At 49.9% G+C, this 23,162-nt stretch overlaps 1 protein-coding gene across 9 annotated transcripts in view; it reads right to left on the reverse strand.

Annotated features, from left to right (window-relative positions):
* The window catches only part of PDPK1 (3-phosphoinositide dependent protein kinase 1), a 64,527-nt gene that overhangs the window by 15,168 nt on the left and 26,197 nt on the right, over positions 1–23,162 (reverse strand). For 8 of the 9 annotated variants that reach the window (XM_081555240.1, XM_081555242.1, XM_081555238.1 and 5 more), the window contains 5 exons: positions 18,032–18,298; positions 14,948–14,990; positions 14,550–14,687; positions 9,762–9,906; positions 8,919–9,016 (listed from right to left, as the gene is read on the reverse strand). In XM_081555240.1, the coding sequence (XP_081411366.1) occupies positions 8,919–9,016; positions 9,762–9,906; positions 14,550–14,687; positions 14,948–14,990; positions 18,032–18,241 (634 nt within the window). In that variant the 5' untranslated portion in view covers positions 18,242–18,298. Of the gene's footprint in view, positions 1–8,916; positions 9,017–9,761; positions 9,907–14,549; positions 14,688–14,947; positions 14,991–18,031; positions 18,299–23,162 lie in introns of all 9 variants that reach the window. The other variant, XM_081555246.1, reaches the window with a different exon arrangement.

Below are 23,162 nucleotides of genomic sequence, written 5' to 3' on the forward strand. Positions count from 1 at the left end.
ACCATCTTTAATAATCTGGGCTAGAAACTACTGGTCTCTCTAGTTCACATTTTCCTGAGCCGACCTGGGAAGTGTGCCAGGTGAAACATTACATACCAACCACTGAGCGGGCTCTGGCCCTTCAGGCTCCCCTGAAGTCAGACAGTGCTAACACCAGGAACAGGCCTGGGCGAGTGGCCCGCCTGTTGGCCCCGCCTCAGCTGCGGACAGCTGGCTCCCAGACGGTGGGCAAGGCCTGTCACAGTGGGCTGGGAAGCGGCTGTGGTCACCGAGCAGGCAGAAGCCAGAGGTGCACCTAAGCACGCTGGCGGGGTACCAGACAGCCCCACACCAGGACCTCTCCAAGCCCACAGGCCCAGGGGCTGCAACAGTGCTCTCACAGACATGAGCTCCTGCCCTGCACGCCGCAGGGGCAGCCGGCCCAGTGCGGGACTGCTCTAGAGCTGGGGATGGAGGACGGCTCAGAGCGCCTTCTCGTCTCTCTTTCTCGAAGACCACCACCTGCTCCACCCAGAGCTCCAGTCCAGGGGCCACACTGCTCCTCCCGCAGACTGAAGGCTCTGTCCTGGGGCGCCTCGGCTCGGGCCCGACTCAAACAGCCTGATGGGGTGCGGCTGCCTGTGGTAAACCTGCCAGACTCGTGCTATGTCTGCCCACAGCTGGATTCTTCACTGTACACAGGTACAAATAACCTAACACCAGAATGGAAACGCAAAAACATCCAGGGCCCATGGCCACACCACTTCTGCATGCAATGGTCTCCTGCCCACTGGCCACAGTGGCCCTCAGCTCCCCACCTGCCATCCCTGGGGTGGGCACCCAGCAGGACTTCCCATAGGGGAGACTTCCTGACTGTGGGTCCAACGACCTCCAAAGGCAGAGGCTAAAGAACACAGACAAGGCCGCCCTGCTGCCTCTTCCCCATTTGTTCCCAGGTTTGGTCTCCGGGCCCTGGAGCCACCAGGGCCTCCCCAGGGGAGAAAGGAGAGCTGGAGATTCTTCCTCCTGGCCCACCCCCAGGCTACAGCCCCCCACCCCAGACGCACCCACGACAGAGGGCCCACTCAGGTTCTAGTCCCCGCACCACCACCCCCAGTGCCCTCCTGGGGCCGAGGGGTGCTCGGTCCTGCTGGGGGATCCAGCTTCTTAGGGCCCTGCAACCTGTGACTGGTCCCCAAGGTCAGGGACTCTCCTGTACCTGCCAGGACCCAGACACACCAAGAGCTCGGAGATGATTACGAGAGGAAGAAAACACAGCAGGAGCCAAAGCCAAGTGAAACCCTTCAATCTCACAATGAATCAAAGACATGTTAGTGAACACACGACAGCCCATCAAACCAGCAACAACAAGAAAGAAGGAAAATACACAGTGCTGACCAGGATGTGAGGAAGAAGATCCTGCAGTGCTACTGGTGGGAATGTGAAATGACGTGGCTTTGGGGAGCAATTTTCCAACAAACATCAAAAGCCACAGAGAAGAGGCAGGTTTGCCCTCTGACCCCGCAGTTCCCCTTCTGGCACCTGATCTTCCAGGATGAAGTCAGCACGGACAGCAGGACAAAAACACAACTCTTTGAGGGCTGGGCCTGCACAAGTTTCTTCACCCGGGCAGGGTTCCTGCTCTTCATAATAATTGTGCATTTCTCCTATGATTTATTTTTTTAATGCTACTATTAAAAAGCTCTAGAAATATATTTTATATGAAAAGATAAGCATTACACATAATTAAATAATTCAGGCTATCACAAAGTACGCAGAGGCATTTATGCTTCGCAATAGCTACGTTTTGCACAAAACAAAGTGGACAGGACACACACACACACCCCCTCCACTGCACAGCAGGGCTTTAAAGAGCAAATCATGATGGCACTGGACTGGGTTGCTGTTGCTGCCACTGCTGTAAGTTTTCTGGGCCTACGTCTGCTTGTCCCTGCGACCCTTGCTGCTTCCTCTTCCCAGGAGCCCCACCTTCTTAAAGGGACTCCAAGACCCTGGGGATGTACTGAGGTCACCCCCGCGGAAAGGAGCTCTTTCACTAGTCTAGAAATGAATCACTCCTCCACAGTATGGAAAAGAACTCCTGTCCTCAGAATGATGTTCTAAAGCCATAAAGTAAAATATATAAGACTACATACATAATGAAAGCATCAAAATATTAAAGTAATAAATGCATAAGTTACCAGTATCTGGTATTTTTTTTTTTTAATGCACTAACAAGATCCGGCAGTGAGCACAAACAACAGACCAGGAATCTGTGCTGACTGGGACAGGACACGCAAACATCTGTGGTTTCTACCGACAGATGTCTGCTCCCACCTTCATAACTGAAAAAAATGCTCTATTTCACTGAAAGGTTAGTGAAAACAAGGACTGTTCTCCTCTTCAGCTTCACAAATAGCAGGTTTCTATCTGCAACCTAAGAGCCCAAGAGCAAACCAGAGATAATCTAGTTACCTCCCCTGGAAGCTCAGAAATCAGCCAGAGGGCAAACTCCCCCAGGTCCTGGAGACCAGGCCCAGAACCACTGCGGATCTACTGCCTCCTCCAAGCCACTGCCCAGCTCAACAGGATGCCACAGGGTCAGGCCAAAGGAGGAGGGTTTGGGCTGGGTTCTTATCTCCACCCTCCAAGTAATTCAAAACAACTGCCCAGTACCCTGGGCTGGGAACCACTCTGGCCACCACAGATCTGCAAGTCGGACTCCGAGGTGCCAGTGGGGTAGAGGGACCTGACGTGCTGCCGAGGTCAGAAGACACCCCCACTCTCTCCAAAGCCAAAAGTGCAGACTGCCATTGTCTTATCCATGAACCCACATGTGAGGCACAGCAAACACTCCACAAAATGTGCTTATTAGCCCTTGGACAGAAAACAAGCGAACTGAATCCAGCAACACATAAAAAGAAGTGTGCACCATGACCAAGTGGGATTTACCTTGCGAATGCAAGGGTGGTTCAGCACATTAAAAACCAATCAATTTATGACATCACATCATTAGAATAAAGGACAAGGACACCCCTGGTGGTCCAGTGGTTAAGAATCCACCTGCCAATGTAGAATATGCAGGTTTGACCCCTGGTCCAGGACAATCTCACATGTTGTGGGGCAACCAACCAAGCCTGTGCACCCCAACTACTGAGGCCCGCATGCCTAGAGCCCCTGCTCTGCAACAAGAGAAGCCAATACAATGCATAAGCCAATGCCCGAGAGGCTCGTGCACTGCAAAGCAGAGTAGTCCCCGCCTGCCACAACTAGAGAAAGCCCATGGGTAGCAACAAAGACCCAGCACAGCCATAAATAAATAAAGAATAGAGAACAAAAACCACATGATCAACTTGATCAAAAAATGCAGAAAAAGCATCTAACAAAATTCAATACTCCTTCATGATGAATTACAAAACAAACTAGGAACAGAAGGGAACATCCTCAACCTGATAAAGACACCATGAAAAACCCACAAGGAACGTCACACTCAGTGGTGAACATCAACAGTGAAAGACTGAAAGCTCTCCCCCTAAGATCAGCAACAAGACAAGGATGCCTGCTCTCGCTAGTCAACGGGAGAATCAAACCAGGAAAATCAGGGAAGAACATGAAGCAAAAGGCATCCTGGCTGCAAAGGAAGAAGTAAAACTATCTCTAATGACAGATGACACCAACTTGTACATAAAAGGTCCCCAGGAAGTTGCTCAAAAACTATCACAAGTAATACACAAGTCCATCCAGGCCGCAGGATGTAAGGTCAGTATACCAAAAAGGTCAACTATATTCCTAAACACTCTCAATGAAAAATCTGAAAATTAAGAAAACAACTACATCTACAGTAACCTCAAAAATAAAATAAAAAATACTTAGGAATAAATTTAACAAAAGAAGCACAAAGCCTGTAATACCAAAAACTACAAAAAATTTTTGAAATTACAAAAGCTATACAGAGAAAGGCATTCATTCCACAGTGAAGGGTCAGAAGACAATACTGTTAAGACAGCAGCACTCCCAAACTCACTATACACACAACACAAGCCCTGCCCTGATCTCAGCTGGCTTTCACTCAAGCACTATTTTCACAGTTCACCAAGGCTGCAGCCTGTATGAGAACTTCATCCCTTCCAAGGCTGAATCACACTCTTCCAAGGCTGAATAACACTCCACTGCACAGAGAGCCACACTTTGTCTATCCGTTCATCAGTTGATGGACACCTGAGCTGTTTCCACTCCTTGGTTATTACAAATAAAGCTGCTATGAACACCAGTGTACAATCTTTTATATAAACATTTTTCAGTTCTCTTGGATATATTAACTAGAAGCTGAACTGTCAACTACAACATAACTATTCTTAACCTTCTGAGGAACTGCCAGACTTTTCCAAAGCGGCTGCACCATTTGACAACCCCGCCTGCAGAATACGAGGACTTCAATTTCTCCCCATCCTCGCTAACACTTCTCACGGTCTTTTCGACCACAGTCATCCTAGCGGTGTGGAGTGGTGTTTCACTATGGTTTTGAGTTGCATTTCCCTAAGGATTTTGAGCATCTTTTCATGTGTTATCAGCCACTTGTTTCTCTTCTTTGGAGAAAATGTCTATTCAGACCCATTAAAAATTTTTTTTTGTTATGAGTTCTTTATATATTGTAGATATAAGTCCCTTATTGGATACAGAAGCTGAAATTTTTTTTTTCCTCTTCAACCCCACAGGTTGTCTTTTTCACTTTTTTTTAATTAAAAATTGATTGATCACATGGTCATTTCCTATAGACTAAATTGTAACTGACATTCTTACAAGTGTGCATGGCATTTGCAAATTTCAACATATTAAACTGAAGCAAGAACAGGGAGCCCTCTCTTCCAGAGATGGTTCTCCTGGAGACTTTGTATTAAGCCCAAGCCCAACCCCACAGGTACTGTGTCCTGAATAAAATCTCCATAGGTGTGTACTGTATATTGCTGTGAGCCAGCAAAGGCAATGCTGGTGAGAAACAGAGATGGTCTTAAGGGTGCTGAATGGCAGAAAGAGATAATGGAAGCATAGAAAAGTGACAGGCACAATGTAAGATTATGCCAACATTTTTAAATTTCAAATGCTGTTAAAATAATATCTGCCTCCCCACTCTGTTTGCACTGAGGCAAAATGACAGTGTCAAAAAGACCCCCCACGAGATTGGGTATTTCTACAAAGACTGGTAACACTGAGGGGCATTTGTCCCCCTCAGACCCATGGTCCTCACATTTGGCATCCCCAGACCACTCAGCCTCTTTCCCTATGGACTTTGGCTCTGTTAAATTTCTATACTGTTTTTTTGTTTGTTTTCCATTTCACTGATTTCTGCTCTTATTTCTTTCCTTCTATGTATTTTTTTTCTTTTCTCTTCTAAATCCTTTTATTTTTAATTTATTTTTTTAATTGAAAGATTTACAGAATTTTGTGGTTTTCTGTCAAACCTCAACATGAATCAGCCATGTTGCTGCTGCTGCTGCTACTGCTAAGTTGTTTCATTCGTGTCCGACTCTGTGCGACCCCATAGATGGCAGTCCACCAGGCTCCTCCATCCCTGGGATTCTCCAGGCAAGAACATTGGAGTGGGTTGCCATTTCCTTCTCCAATGCATGAAAGTGAAAAGTGAAAGAGAAGTCACTCAGTTGTGTCCGACTCTTTGCGACCCCATGGACTGCAGCCCACCAGGCTCCTCCATCCATGGGATTTTCCAGGCAAGAGTACTGGAGTGGGTTGCCATTGCCTTCTCCATGAATCAGCCATAGATGTACATATATCCCCTCCCTTTTCAACTTCCCTCCCGTCTCCCTCCCCATCTCACCCCTCTAGGTTGATACAGAGCCCCTGTTTGAGTTTCCTGAGTCATAGAGCAAATTCCCGTTGGCTATCTATTTTATATATGGTAATGTAAGTTTCCATATTAATTCTTTCCATACAACTCATCCTCTCCTCCCCTCTCCCCATGTCCATAAGTCTATTCTCTATGTCTGTTTCTCCACTGCTACCCTGTAAATAAATTCTTCAGTACTATTTTTCTAGATCTCACATATATGTGTTTGAATACAATATTTATCTTTCTCTGATTTACTTCACTCTGTATAATAGGCTCTAGGTTCATCCACCTCATCAGAACTGACTCAAATGCATTCTTTTTTATGGCTGAGTAATATTCCATTGTGTGTATGTACCACAATTTCTTTATCCATTCATCTGTCGATGGACATCTAGGTTGCTTCCATGTTCTAGCTATTTTAAATAGTGCTGCAATGAACAACTGGATACATGTGTCTTTTTCAATTTTGATTTCCTCAGGGTACATGCTTAGGAGTGCAATTGCTGGGTCATATGGTGGTTTTAGTCCTAATTTTTTAAGGAATCTCCATACCCTCTTCTGGAGAAGGCAATGGCACCCCACTCTAGTACTCTTGCCTGGAAAATCCCATGGACGGAGGAGCCTGGTAGTCTGCAGTCCACGGGGTCACGAAGAGTCGGACACAACTGAGCGACTTCACTTTCACTTTTCACTTTCATGCATTGGAGAAGGAAATGGCAACCCACTTCAGTATTCTTGCCTGGAGAATCCCAGGGACGGGGGAGCCTGGTGGGCTGCCGTCTATGGGATCGCACAGAGTCAGACACGACTGAAGCGACTTAGCAGCAGCAGCAGCATACCCTCTTCCATAGTGGTTGTATCAATTTACATTCCCACCAACAGTGCAAGAGCGTTCCCTTTTCTCCACACCCTCTCCTGCACTTATTGTTTGTAGACTTCTTGATGAAGGTCATTCTGACTGGTGTGAGGTGATATCTCATTGTAGTTTTGATTTGCATTTCTCTAATAATGAGTGATATTGAGCATCTTTTCATGTGTTTATCAGCCATTTGTTTTATCTTCTTTGGAGAAAATGTCTATTCAGACCCATTAAAAATTTTTTGTTGTTGTTATGAATTCTTCATATATTCTGAGTACAAGTCCCTTACCAGATACAGGAGCTGAAATTTTTTTCCTCTTCAACCCCATGGGTTGTCTTTTTCACTTTCTTAATATATCAAAGCACCAAAGTTTTAAAACTTGTTCTGCTGCTTATACTTTTGGTATTGAATCTAAGGAACCACTACCTCACCCAAGGTCATGGAGATTTATTCCAATTCCTTCTTCCAAGAGTGTAATCGTTTTAGCTCCTACATTCAGATCTCTGATCTATCCAAGTTAACTTCTGTGTACGGTGTGAGGTGGGGTAATAATGTTTTTGATGAACTGGTCATCAGGACAGTGAACCAATGCACACTTTCCAAAAGCTGTAAATGAAGGGGAAAGAAGCGAGCATTTATCCGGTTTTTCCTTTACAATCAATGTCACTAGTTAACCAAACAGTGGCAAAGGAAAATTTCTCTTTAAAGAATTCCAGCTCCAGAATGAAAGCACTGGGCTACGATCACTCTGCATTCTCTAATGAACCGATAGATCTAGGCCATTGCAGCTATAAAGGGCTGCTGACATCACAGAGGGAGAGATGACTGGCTGTTACATGCTCCCAAATGAAGAACATGCTACGCACACCAGCCGCTGGTGTGAAAGGACTGAACCTGAATGTCATCAAGCAGCCACATCCAACTCCTGACTTTGAAGACGTACAGAGGGGAAAGCAGCACGCTACATGACTCTACAGAGGTGCCGTCAACAAACTCTGGGAAGCTCTGCAAGACAAACGACCTGGTTTCTTCAATAGACACAAGTGAAACAAACAGAGATGCCGAGAAGCTACAGATGAAAAGAGCAGCTACAGCAAAGTGGAGGCTTCTGTCTGACTCTTCCTTCCACCAGCAAACCCTCTACCCACCCGCAGCACGTCTATCCCCACCCCCGATCAAGGTCCTTGTCTCATGGGTACACACGAGTCCAGCAGAAGCACAGGCCGTACGTGGGGGTCCCTGCAGCAGCTTCTCAGGTCAAGGCAGCTCTAACCGTCACACCTGGCCCCACACCCAAGGTTCATTCTCAGGGTCATTTATTAGTTCACACAGGGGCCTTGAGCTTCCTGCAACTTTACCACACAGAACTTTACGTTCTCTCTCTCTACCCCAACACCTGAACACAGTTTTCAGAGTTAAACTGCCATTCTGTATACCTCAAAGTTTATCCTTTCCAGTCAACAAACACCTGAAGGGCTACAAGATGCCCACACCCCCACCCTGGCCGAGAGGCCCCTGGCTAGCTAAGACATTCAGGCTCTCCTCTACCCCAGGTAAGCTGTCAGCAACTGTCACGATACATAATCCGGTGAGGAAACACCAGAGAGGGGCGGTGGTTAGGAGGGTCTGCAATGATGAACGCACGCTGGACCAGCAGGGAAAGCCAGCCCCCACTCACTCTGTGACCTTACAGAACCTGTGATTGGCGTGCTGGGGCCACCACCCCTGGCATTTGCACATAGGAGACAGGCAGATAGTGGGCATCGTGAATGTGCTTTCCGCTGCCCTGGAGAACCCACAGCGCCAACAGGAAGAGCTGGGAGCTGACAGCACTGAGCCCACACTGAGCCCACACCCCGGCATGGGAGACCAGGACAAATGAGGCACCCCAACACCCTCCCAGAAGATGACCAGGGAGGGTGAGCCACAGCAGGCGTCCAAGGCCCTGCGACAAGGTGCAGAAAGCGCCTGGGGACCCAGCACCTCTCAAGGCCAGGAGGACCAACCAAGGATGCTGAGGAAGCCTCCTCCCGGCCCCCACTAGACCAGGCACTCACCGGCCAGGGCCAGGCCATCTGCTAGAGCTGCAGGGAGGCAGGGGCTTCCCTGATGAACACACGCAAGCACCTTCTTTACAATAACAAAGGGACTACAAACAACTGTCACTAATGATGAGCACAAGGCAACTCCACCGGTTTCTAACAGGTTTTTTCTGCAGGAAATGGAACACACACCTTGTTTACTCTCTGGGGATAATACTTTTGCTGTTCCAAAATCTGTGATCTGGATGTGCATGTCTTCATTTAACAAAATATTTTCTGGTTTCAGGTCCCTGTGAAAGCAGATTTTTCAAACTTGAGATGAAATATTTGAAACAGTAACATTACATACTCCAAATTAAGCTAAAAACAAAATGAACTGGGTAATACCTATAATCTTTATAGACTAACAACCAAGAATGCAAGTCTAAAGTTAGCACTGAACAGTATCAACTGCATCCAGTGAGGACATTCGAATCAATCATTTCATAACTGCATCTATCATTTTAACAAACTTTTAACTGAAGTATAATCACTCATGTTTAATCTATAAAGAGCCTTTAAACCTTCTGTAGTATCATTACACAATAAATGTGAATCAAACCATCACAACGTACACCTTAAACTTAGGGATGTAAACTACTTCTCAATAAAACAGGGAGGGGGGAAATGATTAAATGATGAATTTTTATGTTATGTGTATTTTACTACCACTACCACCAAAAAAAAAAAATCTGTAAGGGGAAAAAAAAATGCTCAAATGAATACTTTCAATTTGACTATTGGAAAATGAGACCAGAAGTAAGTACATACAGAATCTAACAAAATAAAAGCAGCAGCCAAGATGGCTAAGAGAATCATTAGCCTGGCAAAAAAGACACCTGACCAGTTTCACCTGGTATTTCAGGCCCAAGGTCTCTCAGTGTCAGGGAGACGTGCACGCTTCTTAGTTCTCACAGGGAGGCAGCCCACCCTCCAGGAAGGAGACCGGAGCTGACCCCAGGCCTGGGGGAGCAGCAGCAGCCCCCAGCTCGGTACCTGTGAATGATGCCCTTGCCGTGCAAGTACTCCAGGGCAGACACCATCTCGGCTGTGTAAAATCGGGTGCATGTCTCATCGAATGAACCGATTTTCCGAATGTATTTAAGTAGTTCTCCGTTTTTGGCATAACTAAGGCCAAAATCTAAACATTGCATTGTTAAGGAAGAGAGCAAAAGTCATTCTTTTCAACTAATCTTAGCAGCCCAGTAGCAATTTTTTTAAATTAATGAAAACTGAAGGTACCTTTGGCCAGAGACAGCTCCCCACCCGACCTGTGGTGCTGGGTCTGGAGGGATCCCTGGCCTGGCTCCGGGACAGGCCCCCGGGGGATTCTCACCAACAGCACAGAAACACAGACCTTTCAGCCAAGTGCCCCTTGCGGATGCTCGAGCCCAGAAGACCCGTGTGGGCCTCGTGAAGGGAGCCACTGGAGACGTGGGCAGAGCTTCCACCCTCACGCCTGCGCCAGCCTCGCACCTCGGGCTGTGCAGAGCCAAGTCACGGAAATGCTCCTCAGAAGAATGCTCCTGGAATGTGTGAAGTGAGAAGTTCTGCGGGAGAAACACTGTCTCGCTAACTCTGACTCTCCCCAGGGAGACTTGAGGAGCCCAGTGCTCTTTCCTTGGACACCGCAGTGCACTGTTTTGCTTCTCTTCTCCCTTTTTCAAAGCGGACTAAAGGCTGAAACAAGCGACAGATCCCATATAACTGCTTCCTCCTGGAAGCACCGAACACAGAGCCTCTTAATGGAAGCTACAGGCCACCCGCCGCACCGTGGCCGCCAGGGACAGGGTAACCCAAGGCCTCACCCACTCTGAGCAATGGCTCCGAGGGGGCCAGGAGTGGCCTGTGGTCAAGGTGTTCCATCTGGTTCGCCAAGGCCCTGCATTGCCACGGAGGAAGGTGCCTGACATTGTGGTGCAGGGAGGACAAGGCCAGGAGGGAAGAGACCAGCAACCGAAACTGCTTGAAACTGTTTCTGACTGAGCCCCCTCCACGGCCACCCACGCCCTTCCAACTAGAACCACGAGCAACAGACAGCTGAAGCAGAAAACCAATCTAACTTCCAGGGAGAGCAAAGGGCCTCAGCCAGGGACCCCTCCTTCCTCGCCTTGCTCAGACCCCTCCTCGGGGAAGGCCGGCACCCATGGCCAGCCTCACCAGCAGCCTGCACACTCCGGCCCAGCCAACTCTGAGCGGAGGTCCCACCGGCCCTGGACTGGCCACGGCGCCACCCCTGCTCAGGAGCGCGATCTCCCAGAGACCAGCAGCCCACGTGAGAGGCTCGGCCACGGCCACAGGGCCTCTTCCGGCTTCACAGGTTTTGCCCCTTATCTGCCCAATCTCGGAGTTCCTGTTTCCTGTGTGAAGGACACTCTGAATTCTCTGCCCAGCCAGGGAGCTAGTGACTGACGATTCTGAACACGACAGATGCTGAGGATCACGGCTCCAAGTCCGTGTTCTCTCTGCCCACACACGTTCCTCATTCCCCAGGAATATGCTTCCAGACCTCACTGCTCCACTCCTCCCCAGCACAGCGAAGGCCTCAGGGCAGGAGACGAGGCTGCTCTCTCACTGGGAACAGGTGAATTCCTGAGATGAGAAAAACAGATCAGGCCCATGGCAGAGCCAGAGAGCCTGCTGAGCCCAACGCCTGCAGAGTGCAGGCGAACCCAACCCAGAGAGGTTAAGCATCTGATTCAAGGTCACAAAGCCTGGAGCGCAGCTTCCTGAGGTCTAGTGCACCATTCCTGTCCCCAAGCTGGAAGCGGACACCAAGGGCGGGCAGGGGGCGGTGGAGGAAGAATGCAGGCTGGCCTGGCAACAGCCCTGAAGCCCCTCCAGCTTCACCCCTGCTAGAGGAAAGGCACCCTGGCCATCTGGCTCCAGTGCCCAGCCCTGCCCCACACCCAGGGAGGGAGGGCAGGCTGCTCTGAGCTCAGCCTCCCCTGGGAGCAGGGACTGAGTCAGTCAAGCTGAACCTCCAGAGGGCAAAAAGGCTGCCAGAGCCCAGGAGTCCCCTCGCGGACTGACCTGCCCGCTCTCAGGCTGTGGCAGGTGTGCCTCCAGGCTCTGCTTTGTCTGTCCTGGGGTGGGGGGTACCCCTGCAGTTGCAGGAGGTGCTGTTCTCTCCATCAGGCACATCATGGCTACAGGGAGGAGCTGTGCATGCTGGGGCTCTGCTTCAGGCAGAGTGTCTCCTTTGCTTTATCTTTCAACACACTGTGTCCCACGGAAGATTCTGAGTAGAGTGCAAGTCCCCCAGGGTCTCGCTCCTGTCAGAACTAAGTGAGCCCTTGCAATCTCCACAGGCTTTCAAAGTGGTCTTAAAAGGTCAAGAGCAACAGACACCGCTGGACAAAGACCCAGAGTCCCCTCCGCCTGCATTACTCTGGCCAATCCCACCTGAAATCAGAGAGCAAGATCACTCACCCGGCCTCTGAGGGCCTGCTCCCACTGCTCGTGACCTCGGGAGAAGACGACGTCAGTGTGTGCGACCTGCCGGAGCCTCCCCACCAACAAGACTCATTCTCCAGGGGCTCTGCTGGAAGCCCAGACCTGGGACTCCAGAACACCGGGCCAGAGAGCCCCACAGGCTCACAGAGGAGCACGAGGTGTGAAGGGTCAAGGCAGCGGCCTCAGAGGTGAGATCCAGAGCAGACTGAGGGGCCCTCCGATGTCCTCAGGAGGCCCCTGGCAGCACACAGGCGGGGGCGGGGTGATGCTCAAGCCAGGTGGAGAGGCACACCCGCTGCAACACTGGAAACAAGCCAGCAGGACTCCCCACCCCGCAAGCCCGCGGTCGCTGGACCGCTTCACCAGTCCCCTTGAGAGTGTGACACCGGGAAAACCAGCTGTGCCTGCTCGCCCCTCTCTCAAGACCTGCACACCCCCCCGACTGCACTCTGCACACCTCCTTGGGGGCCAGTCCACAGTTCAGGCCTGCGCCCAAGCACTGGCCCACCTGGCACAGTCTGGCCGGGCAGCCAGCACCCTCCACCAGAACCCACTGGCCGCGGCCCTGGGGCTCTGCCGTCTCCACTCTCTGTAGCTCCACCCTGCTGGGCCCACTCCGGCCCACTGCCCCTTACTCTGTACACCAACCTGACCTCCGGGTCTCGAGCAGCAGGCACCAACATGCATGTCAGGTGCGGGAGCGATGTGCGCAGGCTCCGAGGTCCCGGCCTCCCAGCTCCCTCCCAAGAGCCTCCTCCCGGCAGCAGCCCGGGCGGGCGAGAGCAAGCGGCAGCTACTCCAGACTCTGCTGGGCTCCACACCACACCCAAAAGAAAACCCAGAGCTATTGCTGGGACTCCGGTCTCTTGGGCCCGGCACCCCCGACCCACCCACTCCCATCCACACCTGCCCCCGCCCCGTCCAGGCCTCTGGCTGATGTCCTCTCCTCAGATCACTAAAACAGCAGCTCCAACACTCCCACCTCCCACTGGCCTGATTCCTACTCCCTCGTGTCCAACACACAGCCAGGAATCATCTGTGTAGATCTAATTCTGCATGGAAACGCAAGCCCCCCGAGGGCAGAGCCCTCACCTCACACACCAGCTTGTTCCCACCGGAGCACTCAACAAAGACTTCTCAATTAACAAAAGACAACCTTCAACTGAGGGCTGAAGGAGCCAGAAAGCAATGTGAAAGGGGAAACAGGATTGAAACAAGTTTTAACCCAGAAGATGGAGAGAGGTCGGTGGGGGAGGGGAGGGGGTTCCGGGCAGGCGCAGGTCGTGGGAGAGGGGAAGGGGCTCTGGTGACCCAAGGGCAGAAGGAAGAGAGCAGATGCAAAGACTGAGGTCTAAGCCTGAGCAAGGTTTAAACCTGAGTGACCTCCCCCATTGAGCTGCAGCCAAGAGCATCTGCTGGGGCTCAGACAGTGTCTCCGGGCAGCCAGGGGCCAGGGAAGGCTGGATTTGGAAGAACAGCCGCAGGAGAGGGGCTGGGAGCAGGGAGCACCGGCTGGCCCGGCTGCCTGGGGAACGACAGACAAGCTGACAGCACAGACATGGCCCCCTAACCCCGAGCAAAGGAGAAAGAAAGGGGATTAGAGAACACGTCAGGGAACAAGTTCAGGGGATGCTCTGAAATAAAGAGAAGAATCGGCAGGGTGTGCCATCCCTGCCAGATAAGCAGCTGGAAAAGCAGGGAGCACAGCCCTGGAGGGAGGGGCAGGGAGGGGAAGGACGGAGGGCTGGAGAGGACCTGGCTCAGGGAGGACAAGCCTCAGAGGCAGGGAGAAAGGTTCTGGGTTTCTGGGGATCGCTCCCTGAACTTCTCACTTGGCAGCTGAGCCTGGGAAAGATGCCCCTTCCAACCAAACCCCATAGCCCCAGGCCAGGGAGGGCAGACTGGTGCCCACCTCCCAGGAGCCCTGGATGCCCACGACCCTTCTCGCTCACGTCCCTGCTCTGTGCACAGGACATGACACCTGATAGATGCTGCACGGACACTGGTTAAAAGGAGTGGGGGAAATCCCTTTCAATAGAGGTCCAGCAACATCAGCACTGAAACAGTCCTTGAGCTATGAAGCTTACCAACAGAAAGCCTCAAAAGTGGCTGTGATGATCTCCCTTGAAGCAATGTTCGACTTCAGTGACTGTCTGCAATTCCAGGGGTCCCAAAGCAAGTGATATGAATTCATCTGTATCTAGAATATGCTACCCTTTCCTTTCCAGGCAAGGGGCTACTTCTGAAAACAAAAACGGGGTCATGGTTCCAAAACAATAAGCGATCACTGGCATGGCATTTCAGAGGCTTTGACTATTCAAAGGATACACAGCTTTTCATCATCCTGAAACGTGAAGTAAAGTTTAACAAAGAAGGGATGATCCAGCCGCGACATCACGTCTCGCTCTCTGGTTACATATGGGACTTTGTTCTCTTTGATAATGTGGCGTTTCTCTAGAATTTTAACTTAAGAGAGAAGCAAGTTACTGCAACTGGAAATGGTAAGAAAACACTAAAGACACAACATATCAAGTATCAGACACAAGTTAAAGTGTTTCACAAAACACACCCACCAGCTTTGTGATCTCTAAGACCAACAGTGTCCTGTCCCCTGAGACCAGCACAGAGCCCTCCGGGGGCTGGGCAGCCAGGCGGCTGCGGGCCTGGGGCGCTGGTCCTGCTTCCTAGACACTGAGCAGCCTAGCTCGCTGGAGTTAGTTACTTACTAGCATATTCCCTTGAGGTTGCCAGTTCTCGGGCCAGGACAACCTGGTTTGGGAAGAAAAGGGGGAAAAAGAAGAGAAAAAACACCCAATGTAACTAGGGCACAGTCTCACGAGTCACCCTGCAACCAACCACAAGGACTACCCCGCCCCCTCTGAAATTCCTCTTTACACACTCTCGGCCTTGGCTGACAAACACAGTCAGTGACTAAGATAACGTGTTCTCACAGGTAAAGGAAAACAGATATTCCTCACATGTTTCCAGAAGGGTCCTCAACATCTGCCAGTGTTCCTCGATGCAGTGAAATATATATTCACAAACACCTTAGCACTAGCGTAACCCTCACAAACTGTGGGAAGCAGCAGCAAGTAATACCTCCACAAAGTGGGTATTGGGAATTCCTTCAAAGAATAACTCTGTGGATATGTCCCTGGTACATGTTCACTGCAAAAGGCCGCCCTGAATCTGGGCTTTTACCAATAATGGTTACCATCCATTTCACCTGATGCCCCCGTGGATGCTATAAATCTCATGCCTGCCTGGAGGGAGCGGGAAACGGAGGCAGAGCCACCTCCAGCGTGCCGGCACTCCACCGCCCCGGCAGTGCCCTCTCCTGGCACAGCCCCGCCTGACCCTCAACCCCAGGGACAGAGCACCGGTGGGATCCCACACAACAGGGAAGAGACCTTTCTACACAAGCACACCTGGGCACAACCTGAGCGACAACTTCCCAGTGCCCGATGGCCCCCCTGGCAGTGAGCTGGGGCTGCCCCCCCCACCAGCAGCCAGTGCCTATTCCTCTCCATGACACCTGCAGGGAACGGCCGAGGACCCAGAGTAGATGGAAACCTGCCAAGTCCAGGGCGGTGAGTTTTATCCCGTCACAGAATCCTTCAAGCCCATCACAAGTGACCCTGGGCACTGTGTGAAGCTCTGCAGTCAGTAAGAGCAAGGCTGGATTACATGTGCTCAGGTGGAAAGATCTGAAGAATCTCTGTGGAAGAGGGACCCTGGACTGCCCTCAGGTGCTGGAGGGTAAGGAGCGGGGATGGTGAAGGGCCGGCCTCCTTGAGGCTATGGACCGACGCAAGGCTGACAGCAGCACACACTGGCAAGGTAAGGAGAAACAGAGGAAGGGCATGGCTCGAATGCTAACATTTACTGGAACCCTATCTGAAGGAGACACTGTGTCATCTTTCTGTCCTGTGAACTTTGCACATTCCACGCAGGTTTCCTATGTCCGTCCACGTGGCCCAAGCTGACGGCAGGAGCACCCTCGGGGAGCTGTGGGCAGCAGACCAGGCTTCCCCTCTCCAGCACCAGCTCCACCCCAGGGAGGGCCCGGCCCAGGATCCAGCCTGGGAGCTGCCTCTCCTCCTCCACTCCTGCCCTGGAGACCTGCTGCAAGAGTGGTGGGAGAGACCTGTGGGGAGCACATGTAATCTGAGACCCCAGGCTACAGGACTCCCAGCAGCGCCAGGAAAGAGCCTGCGGGCTCTCTCGGGCTTTCCTGGGCACAGGGGAGACAAGACCAGCTGGGGCTTCTCTGCATCCAGAACAGATGGCACCCACTTTCACCCGCAGAGGAAACCCAGGGACACTGAGGGGACTTCACAAACATGTCCTCATTTTCCAGGCAACATAAACATCCTGTGAAGGACAGCTGAGAGGAGGAGAGAACACTGCTGCTTTTATTGGACTCGTGCAAGTAACTGCAGAACACCCAAGGTTCTTTCCAAAACAGTTTTTCTCTTTCTGAAAGAACCTGTGAGTACCAGATCTACTGGGGCTTATCCTCAAAGTTGAAAGTTTTTATCATGAGGACTCAATTCTTTCATAACTTAAATACTGCCAATAAAAAAATCTAAATTAAAAATGTAAACGGAGCAAAAGTTAACAATTAAAATGATACTGGGAACATGGGTGAGCTGTAGTATGTCACGTTCTTTGTATTTTGAAATATTTCATAAATGGAAAAAGAGAAAAGGAAAATAAATTTCACACAGGTTTCTTCACAGAAAGGCCAGGCAGAAAAGTCTCATTATTCAGATCTCTGCTGCCGTGAGGAGACCAGGGCAGGCAGCAGGGGCCTGTCTCTCCTGAAGGCACAGGAGACAAGATCCCACTCCAGCCAGGGGACTGCAGTTCTGGCCTCCCTGTGCCTGCAGTGAGCCTCCGGCCCCACCACGGCTCATGAGGCCTCCCCCTCAGCAAACGGCAGCTTTGAACCTTCCTATCTTTGCTTGAAGAAGAAAAATACGACAGACAGGCCAACTCTCTCAGGTAACAAAAAGAATACTGCGAGTGTGACTCGACAGCGCTGTGATAATGCTTCTGTTCATGAAACTGAAGACACAAAGATCTGGAAGCTAGTAGGTCATAAGTTGCAACTTGAGCAAACACCAAACATGAACTTTTTACATACATCTTAAAAACAACAGAAATAATAAAGGTTGTTCAACGTTTCCCATTTGAAAAGACCCTGATGCTGGGAAAGATTGAAGGCGGGAGGAGAAGGGGACAACAGAGGATGAGATGGTTGGATGGCATCACTGACTCAATGGACATGAGTTTGAGTAAATCCGGGAGCTGGTGATGGCCAGGGAGGCCTGGCGTGCTGAGGTCCATGGGGTCGCAGAGTTGGACACGACTGAGCGACTGAACTGAATGTTTCCCAACAACTATGAACAGACACTGACACCAATACTGACGTTCAATCTAAGGAAGAGAAAACTCCCAGGGTCTTGCCAATAGGACACAATGATATGAAATGTCACTTGCTGATGCATGACGAGAATAAAATTTCACTGGAATTTTTAGAAAATTAAAAACAAGATCATGAAATGCCTTTTAAAGCTTTCACCTACAAAAATCACAGCTTAGATATTTTAACCACCTGATCTGCCTGGTGGCAGCCAGGCCCAAGTCACCTTCACCACAGGAGACGAACCCCCACGGGGCCTGAGATGCTCCTCTGGGGTGGAGCACCACCATAGGATCTCAGCGCCCAGCTCTGCGTCCCGAGAAAGGCCAGTGCTCCCAAGGAAAACACCCTTATCTGACAAACAGCAGCGGCGTGTACTCACTGTTGAAAAAGAGCCTTCACCAAGAATCTTCCCAAATTTGAAGTCCTCCGGCCGTTTCTTTCGAGGCTGCGGTGGTGGCTGTGCGGCGTGCTGCAGAGCGCTGGCACTCGCCCGGGGCTCGGCTGCAGTGCCATCCATGGCGGGGCCCTGCCTGCTGCCCCCGCTGGGAACGCCAGGGGCCGTGCTGGACTCAGTCTGGGTCCTCACCATTGATGGGGATGGGCAGGAGCATAACACCACGCTGGACTGAATGGGAACTGTGTCATACTGGGGGACACAGGAAAAAAGAGGTAAGGTTCAAAATGGCTCACTTTTCTAACCGTATGAACTCAAGTCTAGATGTCGCTGAGACACCACCAAGCACAGGGCAGGCCGTCCAACGTTCTGACACGCAGTCCAGGCCGCAGCCCTCTACTCCAAAGTCTCCTCCCTGCTCAAACCTCACCCTGCCCTGTTCTGCGTGCCCACAGACCCCATCACCCAGCACCGACCCGCCCTCACCCTCTCCCTCAGTATCGCGTATGCTTCCAATGCCCCCAGCCCTGCTCAGCTGGCCTTCCCACCACAGGGCCTGGCCTAAACACCTTCTGTGGCCTGTCACAGAGCAAGCTGGTCCAAACCCTGTGACCTCAGGGTCTCCTGTCCCAGAACCCCTCCCCACCCACACGTGATATAAGGTGAGACGCACAGAAGGCACCCAGGGCTTGAACAAAAAGACCCGCTTCAGAATGTGTCCCACAGCTAAACAGAGCGGGTACCTAAGCAGTCCTGGAACACAGAGAGTAACTGAATGGAAAGAGTCCAAGAACTGCCAACTGCACATAAAAGTTACAGCTGATAAAGAAGAAATAAGCTGCTCAAAAAGAACAGTAGTGGAATAATACTTAACTTGAAAAAATAACTGATTTAGAGCCAAAATGCTCACTGCACACCCAAGTTACCTCCAAATCAATTAAAGAATTGTAGCTTTTTTGTTATTTAAACAAATTAAAAAACCTAACAAGTTTTTAAAATTTGCAATCCCTATTAAAAGAAGCTGGCTTCCTTGCAGAAACTGACAAAATGATCCTAAAATTCTTATGGAAATTCAAGGAGTCCAGAATAGCCAAACAATCTCAAAAAAAGAACAAAACTGGAGGACTCACACTACTTGATTTCCAAATTCATTATAAAGCTATCGTAATCAAGACAATGTGGTACTGTATGATGATATACACATTAGTGAATGGGACAGAGTCTAGAAGTAAACCCCGAAGTCTATGGCCAATCAATCTTTGACAAGGGTGCCAAGACCCTTCAAGGGGAAAAAGCCTTTTCTGCCAATGGTACTGGATATCCACATGCAGAAAAATGAAGTTGGCTGCCTTTCCCACATCAAAATTTAACTCAAATGGATCAAAGATCTACATGTAAGAAATAAAACTAGAAAACTCTTAGAAGAAAATATAGGAGTAAATCTTGATGATCTTGGCAATGGTTTCCTAGACATGAGACCAAAAGCACAGGACCAAAAGAAGAAACAGATCAAAGGGACATCATCAAAATTTAAAACTTCTGTGCTTCAAAGGCACCACCAACAAAGTGAAAGAACTACCCAAAGAATGGGAGAAAATATTTATAAACCATCTATCTGATAAGGGACTTGTATTCAGACTGTATAAAGAACTCAAACAATTAAAAATGAAACAAAATACAATTTAAAAACAGTCAACAAATCTGAGTAAACACTTCTCCAAGAAAAAACCATACAAATGGCCAAAAAGTGCCTGAACAGAGGCTCAACATCACTAGTTACTACAGAAATGCAAGTCAAAGCCACAGTAAGATTCCATTTCACACAGACCAGGGTCAAAAAGATAATAACAAGTGTAGATGGAGACGCACATAAATTGGAACCCTCACACTGCTGCTAGGATGTCAAATGGGGCAACCACATCAGAAAACATTACAATAGTTCCTCAGAAGGAAACAGGTACCGTACAACCAAGCAATCCCACTCCTAGAAATGAAAACACAGGTCCACACAAATCTTGTACGAGCATGTTCACAGCATTATAAATAACTAAAAGGGTTGGAAAGGACAATCAAAGATAAATGAATAAACAAAATGCACTGCACCTATAAAACTGAATACTCAGCCATAAAAAGGAAGTACTGATATACTCTACAAAACAGATGAACATGCAAAACATTACGGGATGTGAAAAGGGCCTGACACAAAAGCCACATATTGTGTGATTCCTTTTGTATGAAATGTCCAGATGAGGCACATCTTAAAGAAAGGAAAATCAGTGGTTGTCAGGGGCTGGCAGGAGGGGAGAACAGAGTGGCTGCTAATGGGTCGGGGGTTTCTTTCTAGAATGATGAGGATGTCCTGGAATTGGACAGTGGGGACATATAACCTCATAAATACACTAAAACCACTGAATTACACACTTTTTAAAGTTATAAGTTTATGAGTTATATCTCAATAAGCTGTTATAAAAATAGCTGTATCACAAATGACTACATAAATTTATATATAAGATCTCATTCGAATTCATAAACCATCAAGACTGTTTTTTAACAAAAGAATAGGCACCAAAAAAAACTCAAATAGCTCAGAGTTGTGAAAATGTGTGTCTCAAATACAAGTGAGAGCCCCAGAGACCGCAGCACACATTTTTAACTACGGGTGGAGGCTGGGGGGATGAATTATTAGATAAGAAAGATGATTAAGTATGTTTACAACACACAGAGACACCAAAGACTGGCAGGACTATGCTAAAGCAAGCCGACCCATACAACTGTGGCTGGCACCATGAACCCGTGCTGCTACTAAAATGGTTTTGGACAGCAATACAGTAACCTGTCAACAAAGTGACAACAAAACTTTCATCAGTGAGATACTTAAGAGAGGTGGACAGATGTACAATTAAAAATTTAGATGGCCATTAAGGAAGGATTTTTAGATAGTGTCAAAGTTAAATCAGAAATACACAAAAGTTTGCCCACAACTGTTAAAAGAACAGCCTCTCCAGTCTGAGCCTCAAGCACTCCAGCAGTGACATCACGGGCCTGCTCATCACCAGATTGCTGTGGAACAACACGGAACAACCTCAGAGCACTCAGATCTGTTTCTAACAGTTCTGCCCTTTAAAAGAACCAGGAGAGCACTTGGCTTCACATCTTGGAACAGAAAGAAGGCTGTCAACATGGGCTGTGATCCTCTGCTACATCTGAAAAGGAGGCTGTCTGTGTTGGAGGAAAAGGCAGGGAAGCTAGCCTGTAGGGGCGGTTACTGACCACGCGGTGTCCCTGCAAACTTAAGTACAGCCACTAAGAATAAGCTGAAAACTGGGGAAAATCGAGACTGCAACAACACACACAGTTAGGTGGTAAGAAGTACATCAACAGGGCAACACAAAAGCAGACTGAAGACAACTGAACACTTAATCTTATAAATTTAAACAGGTAAAGGAGTGGCCAAACAAAGCTGTTTCTTATATGTATATTGTTGTCGTTGTTCAGTTGCTCAGTCGTGTCTGACTGTAACCCCCTGAAATGAAGCACGCCAGGCTTCCCTGTCCTTCACCATCTCCCTGAGTTTGCTCAAACTATGTTTGTTCAGAAAGGCTAGACAAAAAGTTTCTCTCTCCATTAATACAGGGCAGAGAGATGCAGAGAACTATCCAGGAGCCAGAGTCCTATAGGAAGTACACCAGGAAAGGGTGGACAGGTAGCACAGTAACCAATAGTGTGCGGAGTGTGACAGCTCAACTCCCAAGAGAAAAGCCGGTGGAGCCAGACGCTCATCCTAAGACGCACAAAAGCCAAACAAGTAAGAAACACATCTAGACAGAACATCCTGTGACCCGAACGTGATGAGCACAGAGGAGAAGTGAGGCAGCGGACGGCAGGAAGGCAGGAGCCTGGGCCATCCCCGGCAGGGAAGGCCAGACCAGGCCAGGCTGGCTCAGGCAGGTCACCCCAGAGGACACACCACAGGCCAGCTCCAGAGCCACACCCCAGCCGTGACAGGCAGGCTTCATTTTCACTTCAGGCAAGGTACACAAATACGAAGGAATTAACTGAACGCACAAAATCAGTGAAACACTAGGAAACTGTGACTAACAAGCTTTGTGAAGAATATCTAAGAGAACCCGCCTTTTTAAATGTGGCCGACAGCACAAACGTGACCAGCAGTGCAGGCTCTCTAGCTGGAATGGGAGGCCGGGGCGCACCGGCTCCTTCTGGAAAACTGCCGTCTCCGTGGACACGCTGAGGCTCACAGTAAGTCTAGTATGCCTGATGCACCTCATAAACCCTCCATCTCGGGACAGGTACCAAGGGCTGGACTGAGCTCTGTGTTTCAGCCAGTACCTTATGGATTTGTCCCTATAAACAAAGCATGCAATCTTAACAGAAGTGTTGTTTAGCTGCTCAGTTGTATGCAACTCTGTGACCCCATGGACTGTAGTCCGCCAGGCTCCTCTGTCCATGGGATTCTCCAGGCAAGAAGATTGGAATGGGTTGCCATGCCCTCCTCCAGGGGATCTTCCTGACCCAGGGATCGAACCCATGTCGCTTGCATCTGCTGCTTGGGGCAGGTTCTTTACCCCTGAGCCACCAGGGAAGCTAACAGAAGTGTAATCACTTTCAGTAGCTTCCCCTGGATACCAGCTGGAACCTTCTGTCCTCCAGAGCAGCGGGAAGTAGGGAGGCAGCCACAGTCACAGGCCGAGGCCCATAGAGAACCAAGACAGGCCTGGGTTGTCCTCAGCAGCCAGGCTGGGGCCTGATGACCCAGGCTGTGCCCACAGGGCACCAAGTACCTCACGGGCTTCCCAGACACAGCCCAGGGGTAAGGGCTCCCTGAGCCCACGGGCTCATCCCAAGTGCAGACTCTCAGGCCCAGGACTGAGGCACAGTAGGGCCGCAGGACCCGAAGGGACACCACGAGAGGGGGGAGGGAAGAGCCGGCACTGCTTCAGACTGGCGGCTCACACACCCAGTGGGGTCACTGCCGCCCGACGGGACGGGGGCAGGGAGAGCACCCCGGGTCCCGCCAAGTGCAGCCGGTTACTGACTGCACCTACGCACCCACCTCCCGCCAAGCAAAGCTCGAGGAGACACAGGAGACGCACCCGAC

This window comes from Giraffa tippelskirchi, chromosome 13, assembly GCF_054371585.1.
Source record: "Giraffa tippelskirchi isolate mGirTip1 chromosome 13, T2T-mGirTip1v1.2.pri, whole genome shotgun sequence".
NCBI lineage: Eukaryota > Metazoa > Chordata > Mammalia > Artiodactyla > Giraffidae > Giraffa > Giraffa tippelskirchi.